Below are 12,703 nucleotides of genomic sequence, written 5' to 3' on the forward strand. Positions count from 1 at the left end.
ACATAAAAATCCCATATCCTATCAGTGCAAACGAGTTTTAAGAAAAAACTTTACGTAGTCTATTGATTCTTTAACATCGTCTTGCATTCCTGCAAGTCTTTTGCACAAATCGACTGTAAATTAAGGATTAAATTCAAATTATATGGCTTACGAGAGAGCAGGGAGGGAGGAGAGGGGCTGGTGTGTTGTTGCTAGTTATGTAATATTTAGTTTGTAGGATATTGCTTCCAGCATTATCATAACACCCACAGCTCAATCAATGGAAAAATATTATTATAATGGTGACTAGCATCCCTTTAAGTCAGGAGTAATATTATTATCCATTACAATTTTTCTGCTGCAAGTAAACATGGCACAAATGCTTTTATATGATGTTGACGTGAGAACAGTGACACAGGATTGCCAATGTAAATACTATGCAGCTAGACCTATTTTTTGCTTCTACCTAGCGGCACCATTTAATATCTGGCAACATGATATCTAACTACATTCTGGATATTTTTACCATTTTCAGGTGATATTCTAGAGATTTAATCGTATTTTCTAGCAATGTTTTGCAGTGTTTACTATCTAGCGACATTCTAGCAAGTTTTCAGAACTAAACTGGCAAGATTGATTATAAGGGCTTGACAACCCTGCGTCCACTGTCATTTGAACGGGACAATTTGCAGGCGAGGCACGCATTTCAAATACTCTTCTCCGCGTTCAGCTGTTCACTGGGTTCAGCTTCACTTGTTCATGAAACATCATGCCACGTACGTACAGCAATGAAGAATATGCAGATATCATCTATTTTTACGGATTCTGCGATGATAATGCCAGTGCTGCAGAGAGGAATACATGTGGAGATACCCAATCGCACAACGTTAACTTGCAACGGAAAAATTGTTATGAATAATATTCTTCCTGGCTTAAACTGAGGCTAATCTCCCTTTACAATAACGTTTTTCCATTGAATGAGCCGTGGGTGTTATGATAATGCTGGAAGCAATATCCTACAAACTAAACATTACATAACTGGCAACAACACACCAGCCCCTCTCCTCCCTCGCAAGCCATAAAATTTGAATTTAATCACTAATTTACAGTCGATTTGTGCAAAAGAATTGCAGGAATGCATGACGATGTTAAAGAATCAATAGATTACGTAAAGTTTCTTCTTAAAACTCGTTTGTACTGATAAGAGATGGGATTTTTATGTACAGTACATGCTAATAATACTTGTCTCCCGTCGCCCTGCGAAGCTCTCACCCAGTGGCACATGCCAGCCACAAAACTTTACAATTATACAGCCGAATGCTGGGTACTGAACTAGGATCGCAGAGAGTATATGTTATAGAACAAAATATACTCAAAATTGCATGATAGATCATTGGTGTAAGTTTTTGTCATACGTTGCGTTACACCCTGTATATACACAGTCTGGGCTTGTCCAACATGGTTAATTGCTTCCACACCCCTACCGTGTTAGAGAAATTTCATGTTACAAGGACTCTTGAAACCCCCTATTTCCTTCCACACCCCTGCTCAAAGTCTACTTGTGGTGCAAAATTTTTTATACCTTCCAATTTTAACCTCGTAGAAGACATTAATATGATTCAAAAAGTTATAAAAGAGTATTATTACAGTTTAAAGCCACATTTTATTTACCTTATGGGAGGATAAGAGGAGACACACTATGCTGGAGGGAGCAGGGAGAGTGGGGAGGCAGGCGGGAGTAGGGAGTGGCCTGATTGACTGGGTAGGTCAAAGGCGAGAATGCTGAAGCTTGATTGTCTGAGAGGTAGGTGACACCCTTTGGCAAGGCAACGCTCATATGATTCATATCATCACCGCCCGCCCGGTTCAAATAACCATGTTATCTTCATCAGTTGCTGAGTTAGAAGCGATAGTGCTTCCGGAAAATTGTACTGTATTAGACCATTTTCGTGTTAGCGTAAACCGTGTTAGACAAAGATAGGCTGTATATATATATATATATATATATATATATATATATATATATATATATATAAATATATATATATATATATATATATATATATATATATGTATATATATACTGTATATATATATATATATATATATATATATATATATATACATATATATATACAGTATATATATTTATATATATATATATATATATATATATATATATATAAATACTGCATATATATATATATATATATATATATATATATATATATATATATATATATATATATATATATATATATCTATATATACTGTATACATATATATATGTTTATATATATATATATATATATATATATATATATATATATATATATATATATATATATATATATATGCATATATATATATATATATATATATATATATATATATATATATCATCATCATCATCAGCCGTTTGAGTATCCACTGCAGGACCGGCCTATCCCGACCGAAGTCGGGACGATACAGCCAATGTATCTCTACCAAGTGGCTTAGGCTGTCTAGTAGAGATTGTATGTAGAGTGAGAAGTGCTTGTAAGTGTAATTGTAGTGTTGCAGTGGCTTTGGATGTGTGTGTAGTCTGTGAACCAAGTGTAATCGGCCCGCGCAAGCCGACTGGGTGCAAGCATACTTATAGTAAGCGACACTGGTTCAACAACAGCACCCCTTTTATATATATATATATATATATATATATATATATATGGCGACCATCATCCACTCACTTGATGTAGTGCTGCCTACTTCTTCCGTAGCCTGTATCATTCTTTTTCTGTGCCTGTCCTCCTTTCTCCCTATTTCTCACATCTTTCATGTCACTTCTTGTTGCTTTTCTTTCCTTTACAGGTGGCTTTACATTGAGTGACAAGCCTAATGGTTTCATGTAAGCCAAGAAACCATTTACCATACTGGGTGGTAATCATATAACCAAACCATACGTGCTCCCTACGTGTCAACAAGTGGGTTGGTGGAGGTTTAGTGCCCCTCCTCGTAAAACAACTAACTCAAAGTCAAATGGCCACCCCTTACGAGATTATGGCGTCTGGCAGTAGATAGTAGATAGATATACAGTAATCACTCTAATATCCGGAGCCCAATATCTGAACATCCCCACTACCCGGACATAATCGTCCTGGGATCCAATATTCCCAAAATGGTCCGAAAACCCCAAAAAATAAAAAATAAAACAATTTTTTCCCGCCCGTGATTTGAACTTGCCGCGCGCGGCGCGGGAGACCATTGTTGTGGCGCGTCATTCCTCTGACGTCCAATAGAGCGCCGCTGCATCCTCCCCACTTTCCGCCTGTCTCTCGCTGCGAGTGCACGCTCGTCGTTATTGCTGCCCACGTGATCGCTTTTGTGGTGGTGCCTTACATGCTGCAGGGCCTCCTGCTGCTCCCTGTGAAGACTCTGGAAAATGGTTGGTCTCGTCTGCTTCTCGGAACGGATGTGGAGTACGATTTTCTAGGGTTTGACGTGGATGTGGAGTACGATTTTCTAGGGTTTGACGTGGATGATGATGGCTCCGCCACCTGAGAAAAGAAAGAGAGTGGTGTTGACTCTGGAGAAGAAGCGGGAGATATTGGAGAAAGTAGATGCGGGGTGGTCTTCTTCCCGCATTCTCCGCGAGTTTAACCTGGCCCGGTCTACTTTGTTCGATATCAAGAGATCTCGAGACAAACTCATGCAGTACACGGCTGACTTCTCATCGAGAAGCAAACGCAACGTGGAAAGGAAGGTTATTTTTACCCCCAAGTTTGCAGAAATCGACCGATCCACGTTGATTTGGTTTCGACAACAACGTGCTGCTGGTGTGATGGTACGTGGAACGGAGCTGAAGGCTGCTGCTGAGAAGTTCGCCAGGCTTCACGACACCCTAGACTTCAAGGCATCCGAGGGTTGGCTCTTTGCATTCAAGTTACGGCATGGCCTTACCAACCGTAAAGCACATGGCGAAGCATTGGACGCTAACGAGGATGGAGTTGACGAGTTTCGGCACAAGGTGAAGGGCTTGATCGGCAGGGAGGGCCTCACTCTCGGTCAAGTCTACAACGCAGACGAAACTGGCCTATTCTATCGCTCGCTGCCAACGAACACTCTAGCCGAGGAGACGGAGAAGCGTGTACCTGGCCGCAAGCTCTCCAAGGAACGGATATCTGCTTTGTGTTGTGCCAATGCTAACGGCATGCACCGGCTTAAGCCCGTTGTCGTTGGCCGCGCAAAGCAGCCTCGATGCCTTCGGGGGTGATGGATGACTTCCTGTCGTCTGGTACCATTCTTTGAAGGCATGGTTCACAGCTGTGATCTTCAAAGACTGGTTCCACCGCCACTTCATGAAGGAGGTCATCCATGACCAGACGAAGACACTGGGAATCCCGCGCGACCAGGTAAAGGCCCTCCTTCTCCTCGACAATGCATCTGCCCACCCGTGCGACAAGGACTTGGTTGCTGAAAATAGCCGTATTAGGTGCATGTTTCTGCCACCTAATACGACTGCTCTCATCCAACCAATGGACCAAGGAGTGATCGTGGCAACAAAGCTCCTATACCGTCGGAAGTTCCTGGACGAGGTGATGGTTGTTCTCGAGGACGAGGACGAGCGCAGGGAGGGACGGGACACACGAGGCAAGCAAACTTTGGAAAACCTTCGCTGCTACAACATCAAGTCTGTGCTGTACAACTGGGCTAGTGCATGGAAGGAAGTCCCTGTGAAGACTCTGGAAAATGGTTGGTCTCGTCTGCTTCTCGGAACGGATGTGGAGTACGATTTTCTAGGGTTTGACGTGGATGACTTCCATGCACGGCTACGTACGCACGGCGACGATGTAGATGTGGACGATGTTCATGAGTGGTTGGATGACGACAAGGGCGATCCTGGGTATCAGACGTTGTCTGATATCGAGATCGTTCTTCGGTTGCAGGTGTCAGTACCGAACTTGAAGATTCCAACGATGAAGGTGACGATGATGCGGACTCCTCTCAGCAGGACACTACTCCAGCCATCCCCAAGCTGAGCACACTCCGGGAACATCTAGAGTTCGTCCTAGACTACCTGGAACACCCGGACTGCGACAGGGAGATGGGGCCCTTGGGACTCGTGGAGGAAGTGCGTGTTTTCAGGCAGCTTATCATCAATCGTCAGAATCGTCGGTCATTGCATCAATCAACCATTGACAGTTTTTTCAGGCCCGTAACCCCCGCTGTGCCCAGCCCTGGCTCCACTCCGTTGCCTCCCCAAGACAGGCCCTTATGCTCCGAGCCACAGCCCAGCACATCAGCCACGGTGGAGTCACCACTCGACGTGAGTTTGCGGCTGTCTTCAGAGTCGTCTGCAGTGGGTACGTCATCACCACGACCCAGCGATGCACCCCTAGGTCGCCTGCCAGTGATACTCTCGGACTCTGACAGTGAATAAACAGCAAGAATTTCTCCACTAGACCACACGGGAATTTTGAGTGTTGTGCAGTGAAAAAAACAGTGTGTTGTGGTAAGGATTTACAGTTGTGAGAGAAAAGACTCAATAGAAAAAAAATTTAACATAAATAGACTTGTTTGTTTTGGCTTTGGAAAATTATAAGAATGGGAAAAGTTAAAGTGCAACACTTAGTAAGTTACAATGGAGAATTATTTAGACAAAAGTGCACACTGTGAAGAGAACGGACTTCTGTGTGTGATTGACTAAGTTCAGTGCAAGACTTCAGGAATGGTGTACTGCAAGTGCTTCAGGAACTCCTTCTTACTGTCAGAGTCCGAGAGGAGGCGGTTATTCATCGAGGTGGCCATGGACTTGCTGTAAGTAGCCAGAATGTTTCATACTGTACTTTTTTCCATACTATACTTACCTCATTTCACTCTTTAATGTCCTTTATTGGTGTGAATAGGGTGTTAGGAGCTATGCATATGCAGTAGGAAGGTGTTTTTCTGAGTTAGGCTAGGTTAGGGTCCATAAGTACCAGAATGTTTATTAATGTATGAACCTACTTCTAAACCCTCATTTTATGTTTCTTTTGCATTTATTTCAGTCATTTATGTGCCTTATTGGTGTGATTTGGTTCTTAGATAGGTGCTATGCATGTCCAGAGGGAGTTGTATAGGTGTTTCTCTGAGTTAGGGTCCATAAGTACAAGTCCATAAGCTGGGGCCCAATATCCGGACAGAACCAATATCCGGACCTACCTATGGCTCTATTACGTCGGATATTGGGGTGATTACTGTATATATATGTATATATATATATATATATATATATATATATATATATATATATATACAGTAAAAGTCCTATTATTCGGCAGCTGATTATTCGGTAGATCCGACATTTCAGCAGTTTTGAGAAATAGTCGCATTTACGAAAATCTTTGATTGTTCGGCAGATGTCTGGAATCATCTCGGCAGTCCAGGAAGTGTTATCTGTGACTTGTAGGCCTAATGTTTCATTACATTTCTGTATGTTCACTAATTTCTATATTTTTTTCAGGTTCAGGTATAGTACTGTATTGATTACAATATTGCACAGTATCATACAGTACAGTAACCATCCCCTCCAAATTAGCGAGGGTCACGTTCCAAGCCCCTTCGCTAATTCTTGAAATTCGTTCATTCTTGACGCCTTCCTGAAAGTGACATTTACCAGTAATTGCGTAGCCCATGAACCACTGATACTGTAATGCATTACCCATAAATAAATGGTGCTTGTTAAATCAGTTTCCCCTTTGTTTTTAGCTGTACAACTGTGACAGCTCTAGTATTTATATTCCTCAGCATAATGGTGGAAGGGACTGTCCTGTTGAACTAAATCTAACCTAACCGAGTTTAACCGTGCCTAATAATTTAACCAAACCTAACCTCACCTAAAGTCAGAAAAATACTTAAGAATAAACTGGAGGAATATGAATTGCTAAGGTCTCTCTGATGAAAGTTAAACGTACATTTAGCGCTCATTCTTTTGTTCGTTTTTGTGTTTAATGTGAAAGAGAGAGTATTGATGCAAACAGTAATATATCCCATTAACCCCTTAATAACCTCCAGCACTGAACAATCCTTTACAGTACCAGTGTCAGTGATATCAAGTTAGTGTGAGCTATAAAGAAAGCTGAACAATTATGGGGAGGGAACGAAGGTCACTGGTATGTTTACATGACTCTACGCTATGATTCCAAGCAGTCAGGCGGTCGGTTAATCTCAGATGTTTTCACCCATTTGGTAAATGCCCCGTAACTTTATGAATTTTTCCGTGACTCATAGCGAATCATAGCATGGGTTTAGGAAGCTAAATAACACATTGCTAGGTGAGCCAGACGATTATCTTCACATCTTTAAGAAAAACAAATTGATTTCAGAAGAATGGAAGAAACTTACTCTACATAGTCAGAGAGGGATTAACTTCCATTTTCTTAAAGATGTGAAGATAATCGTCTGGCGCACCTAACAATGTGTTATTTAGCTTCCTAAACCCATGCTATGATTCACGGGAGAAGTTACAAAGTTACGGTGCATTTACCAATTGGAAGAAATTATCTGAGATTAACCGACCCTCTGACTGCTTGAAATCGTATCGTAGAGTCATGTAAGCACACCAGTGACCTTCGTTCCCTTTCCATAATTGTTCACAGTTTTTTCATAGCTCACTAACTCAACATCACTGACATCGGTACTGTAAAGGGTTGTTCAATGCCTGAGGTTATTAAGGGGTTAATGGAATATACTACTGTTTCCATCAATACTCTCCCTTTCACAGGTAAACAAGAAAAACAAACAAACAAACAAAAGAATGAGTGCTAAATGTACTTTTAACTTTCATCAGAAAGACCCAACCAATTCATATTCCTTCACTTTATTTTATGCAATTTTCCGACTATTTTGTTTTGTGTTTGGAAAAAGTACTGTATACATTACTCACTCCAAACATATTTGTAATAATATAAGTAGTGATGAGTTCACCAATACAAGTGATGTACTGAGCTGGTAGGTAATATTCCTTATCATTTTTGCCATCCAGGAAGTGTTATCTGACCTGTATGCCTACTGTGCCAATACTGTGTCAATACACTTGTTTATGTTCACTAGTTTACATATATGTTTCAGATTCAGGTATAGTACTGTATTGATTGCAGTATTGTACAGTATACAGTACTCTCTCCAAACAGTTGTAATACAATAAGTATTCACCAATATATTTAAGGTACTGAGTGGGTAGGTTTTTGATTATTCTGCAAATCCAATATCTCGGCATCATCCCAGTCCCATAGATGCCGAATAATGGGACTTTTACTGTATATATATATATATATATGTATATACGAAGATAGATAGATATATACATATATATGTATGTATATATGGAGATAGATATAGATTTATATATATATTTACAGATATAGATTTATATATATATATATATATATATATATATATATATATGGTCTTCATTTGTTGCAAAGATATGTAGCAATGCACAGCACTATTTAAGATTTATTGGTATTCAGAATTGGTAAATATATGATGTGTTTATATGAGTTATTAGCTGTTTTGTATTTTACATACTGTGATACCATTGTGATGGCAACTTCACTTTACCCTTTCCCTTCCTTGCCTGCTCCCCCTTCCCTCCCAACAGAAAGGGCTCGCTCACCAACTCCTCCTCAGAGGAATCAGTACAGTGAGTTGATACAATAGCTGATAGAATTGTTTTTTATTGTGTGTATTCATGTTTAAGCACATACTGTACTAGGAAACCTACCAGTACAACATTACTTTCACATGTCTTAACTCATTTAAATCTTTAGTGGCATTCAGTGCTTTGTATTACCCTTTAATATTATAATTGTCTGAGTAGTAGTGCAAGCTGTACTGTAATGTGGATGATATTATCAGCTGAACTTTGCACTAATTTGTGATATTACAATGAAGGCTACCCGTTTATTGTTAAATCGTGAAGTTCTTTGTGTTTTAAGTTGACTTTTGCCACAGACTGGTTAACCTGGAATCTGCATCATACATTGTGATGATATCCAGGAGGGGGTTGATTTTGACATGCATGAGTGGGCTAGTCTTACCTCGCAAATCACCATTCCCCTCCTCTGCAACAGTCTCAAGTTTAGCATGGCAAAGTGAAAGGACCTAATGGCATAGTACAGAACAGTAGAAGCTGCATATTTGCAGTTATATTATTCTGATTAACAACACAAATATGATAAAATGCTAATACTGTATTACAAGTTGAAAATAAAAGTATAGGGTATATTGTCCCATGCTTCCTCTATTTATCCCCATATAACAACACATTCTTACACATACAGCCCTCCTGTAGCGCATCATTTTCTTGTTTGGAAGTAAAATTGACACATCTTGCAAATGATGGAGTCATATCTGTACTAGTGTGGTTCAGGCTGAGCTTAATGTCACTCCAGGTGCATATAGTTATCTCCAGTAAAGTATGTGTTTGGTATGTTTGTGTGCTTTATATGTGTGTTGAAGAGGAACAGAGGGGTTTTCGAAAGAGGAGGGGATATGGAGACATGATATTTGTGTAAATCTGTTTTCTGGAAAAGTATTTAGAGAAGCGAAAGGAAATTGAGTGCTGTGTTCATTGATCTGGAGAAAGCATATGACAGAAGATAGGCAAATGAATGCAGGTGCTGAAAATATATGGGGTACATTGAAAATTGTTGAATGTTGTCAAGAGTACTTGTATGTTTGAGGGTGCAAGGGTAGCAGTATGTGTAGAGGATGAATTAGCAAAGTGAGTTCTTTGAAGGTATAGTATATGGATAAATGGTGTCATAAAAAATACAGCACACAAGGTGAGCAGTGAGTGTTGGAGTACTCTTGAGAGAGGATAGGGTTGGGAAATTGTTTGACTGTTGTTTGCTGATGATAATACTGTAAATTGTTAAGTGATGACATGTGGGAGTTGCAGGGCATGGTCACTAAGTTTGGTAGTGTGTGTTAGAAACAAAATGTAAAAACAAATGTAGCAAAGAGTCATGATCTTGGAGAAGAATGAAGTCACACAGCTCACAGTCAGTATGAATGTTCATGAAATAGAGGATATTAGTGCTTTCAAATATTTGGCCAGTGTGATCAGCAAGGATGGAGTTTTAGGAGACGAAGTGCACGAACAATTTGAGCACGAAAGAAAGGCAGAAGGTTTACTGAGAGCAGTGATAAGACGTAGGAAAATAAGCATGGAAGTATAAAAAAAAAAAAATGCATGGCTACCATGATCCCCACTCTGATGTATGGAAGAGAAGTTTAGCTCCTGTTAAAAAGACATGTCAAGAGTGAGAGGAGTGATGAGTTATCTGAGAGGAGCATGTGGAGTTACGTGGAAAGACAGAAAATAGGAAGCGCAGCATTGTTATTGCTGATGTTAATGTGTTGGAAATTATCAGAAAAACTTTTAGATGTTTTGGCTGTCAAGAGAGAATGAGAGATTGAGGAGGAGAGTGTATGCGACTGAGGTGGAGAGAGGGTGGAGGGAAGGGGAGGTGATGGAAAGTTATATGGGTGAGGAGTGTGTGAGCTGGAGAAAGGGTAGCCTGATGGCAGAGGACAGAATGACATGATAGTGATTCATTTGGGACGACCCCATCTTGGATTAAAGCATCCGTCAATAGATAGTGTGTGTGTGTTTTGTTTACTGAATGTTTTGCATTTATTATTTGTGTTTGCTGTTTTGTGTGTGTGTGTGTGTGTGTGTGTGTGTGTGTTTATTTACCTGTTTATCTATTCATAGTATACAGTAATTGAGCTAAGCTCGTGTTGTCCTGTCTCTATATCTACATAGCTTTAAACACATGAATGTTTTTTGTCTGCACCACCTCCTAGTCTGTCATTCCAACTACCTATGCTTCTGTTTGGGAAACTGAACCTTTTAAGATCATTAAGACCTTTACTTTTCCTCAGCTTGAAGTCATGTCCTCTTGTTCTTTCATCGTCCAACACAAAAAGATCCTCTCTATCCACCTCTTCCAGTTCTCTTAGGTTTCTAAACATCATGATCATCTCCTCCTTCCCTTCACCCGCACAGTGTTGATAACTTCAGTTTTTCCAGTCTCTCCTTGTAGGTCAGTTCCTTAACCCCTAATACGCGGCCAATGGACAGCCGACCCCCCCCCCCCCCCGGTGGAGGCGTTCGATCGCGGTCTGAGTACCTGTAGGAAAATATTAGCCAAAAATCAAAGATTAACCCTAGAACATTATACTTGGTATGGCAGATAGTACTTACATTCAGCTTTCTCCAGAGACAGGTGTTGAGCCTTCGTGGACTACCCAAGGACTTGTGGAGACTTGCAAAGTTGGGTAACAAAATCTTCACTTTCACAGCCCGGTTTCCCCTCTACCACAGCCTCATTCTGCCACAGTAAACTTTATACTACAACGTACAGGTAGTTTGGAATCCGTATTTGTACAATAAGCACTGAAAATAAGGCTAAAATCAATGAAGCGTACGGCTGACATGCAGTGTGGCGGCGGTCTTCCCGTCACTCAACAAACATTTCCATTTTCACAGCTAAAAACACGTATACTACATTACATTTTTCAATCATATTACATCCCAAAAGATCACTGCAGCGTGCTTTTTATTCTGCCTTACACCCGTCACTTTATTCTTGTTCCTGTCGACTGCTCGCTCTGACTCGGAAGAGCTAGAACTCGCCATAATGTCACTTTGAAAGCCTGCGGTAAACTGATGCTAAACAGGGGCAAACCGTGCGAAAAAAAGCTAGTGTTACAACCGGGGAAACAAGCGTTTCCTATTAGCATAAACTGCTTGTGAGAGGAGAGCGCAGATTTACAGTTCTGAGCAGTCAGAGCGCTGCCATGTATCACAGCCAGGCTGGCCGGGCCGTGGTGGGGGGGGGAGGGAGGGAAAACGCGATACTTGGCAACAACAGAGGTCAGTAGTACAAAGGTAAAGTATGCTAATTGTAGCTAAAGGGTGGTGGTACTGATAGACAATACCAGCTGGAACATCCTTGCCCATGTTTATTCAAAATTAACTCGAATCGCAAACGCGACACTCCGCCATTATGTCCTTTTCGGCGAGCATCGCAAACGCGACGCCCCGCATTTTAGGGGTTAACCCGCTAACTGCTCTATACATCCTGGGCTGTTCCGAGTTCGACTGCTCAATACAGCCCTGGCTGCACGGGTGAATTTCGAATCTAGTGCCATGGTGACCAAGGCCAACCCATGCAAGCATGTTTGAGCCTTCAAAACTGAAACCAAAAAAGAAAACGAAAACCATACATTCCAGTAAGGAATCAGGCACTTCAGTGTTCATCCATGGCTTTACCAAGGTCAATATTGAGCTAATATTTCGTTACTATATACTTTGGCATGTGTTCTCTCAATTCCTAAGACAAAATTTGGCCTTTGGGAAATTTCATTTTTACCCCTATGTCTGTGCACCACGGACACCTCCAAAAAACCGCCATGCACAGTTAATGGGTTAAGCATGGTATCATCCTTGTAGCCATCCGTTGAACCCTCTCCAGTTTATCAATCTGCATCTTCAAATGAGGCGACCATACCACAGCCGCATACTTTAGTCTCAGTCTTATCATGGTCATTTTCAACTCCCTCAACATTTCCTCATCCATATAGTGTAATTAAAACCAGGGGGTAGGGCTTTTTTTCAAGAATACTCCCCCCAGTATCCCTGCTTGTCGTAAAAGGCGACTAAAAGGGTTGGCGGGAGGGGTTAGTGCCCCTC

At 40.9% G+C, this 12,703-nt stretch overlaps 1 protein-coding gene across 3 annotated transcripts in view; it reads left to right on the forward strand.

The window, feature by feature from the left end:
- Pitslre (cyclin dependent kinase 11B pitslre) overlaps window positions 1-12,703 on the forward strand; it is a 181,952-nt gene that overhangs the window by 100,240 nt on the left and 69,009 nt on the right. For 2 of the 3 annotated variants that reach the window (XM_080271808.1, XM_080271809.1), the window contains exon 7: window positions 8,600-8,641. The exons of the other annotated variant lie outside the window; for it this stretch is intronic. In XM_080271808.1, coding sequence (XP_080127934.1) covers window positions 8,600-8,641 — 42 coding nt within the window. The remainder of the gene's footprint in view (window positions 1-8,599; window positions 8,642-12,703) is intronic. 3 annotated transcript variants of the gene reach the window in all.

The sequence above is a fragment of the Coenobita brevimanus genome, chromosome 47, assembly GCF_032717465.1.
Source record: "Coenobita brevimanus isolate Jiangsu-jjx chromosome 47, ASM3271746v2, whole genome shotgun sequence".
NCBI classification, from domain to species: domain Eukaryota; kingdom Metazoa; phylum Arthropoda; class Malacostraca; order Decapoda; family Coenobitidae; genus Coenobita; species Coenobita brevimanus.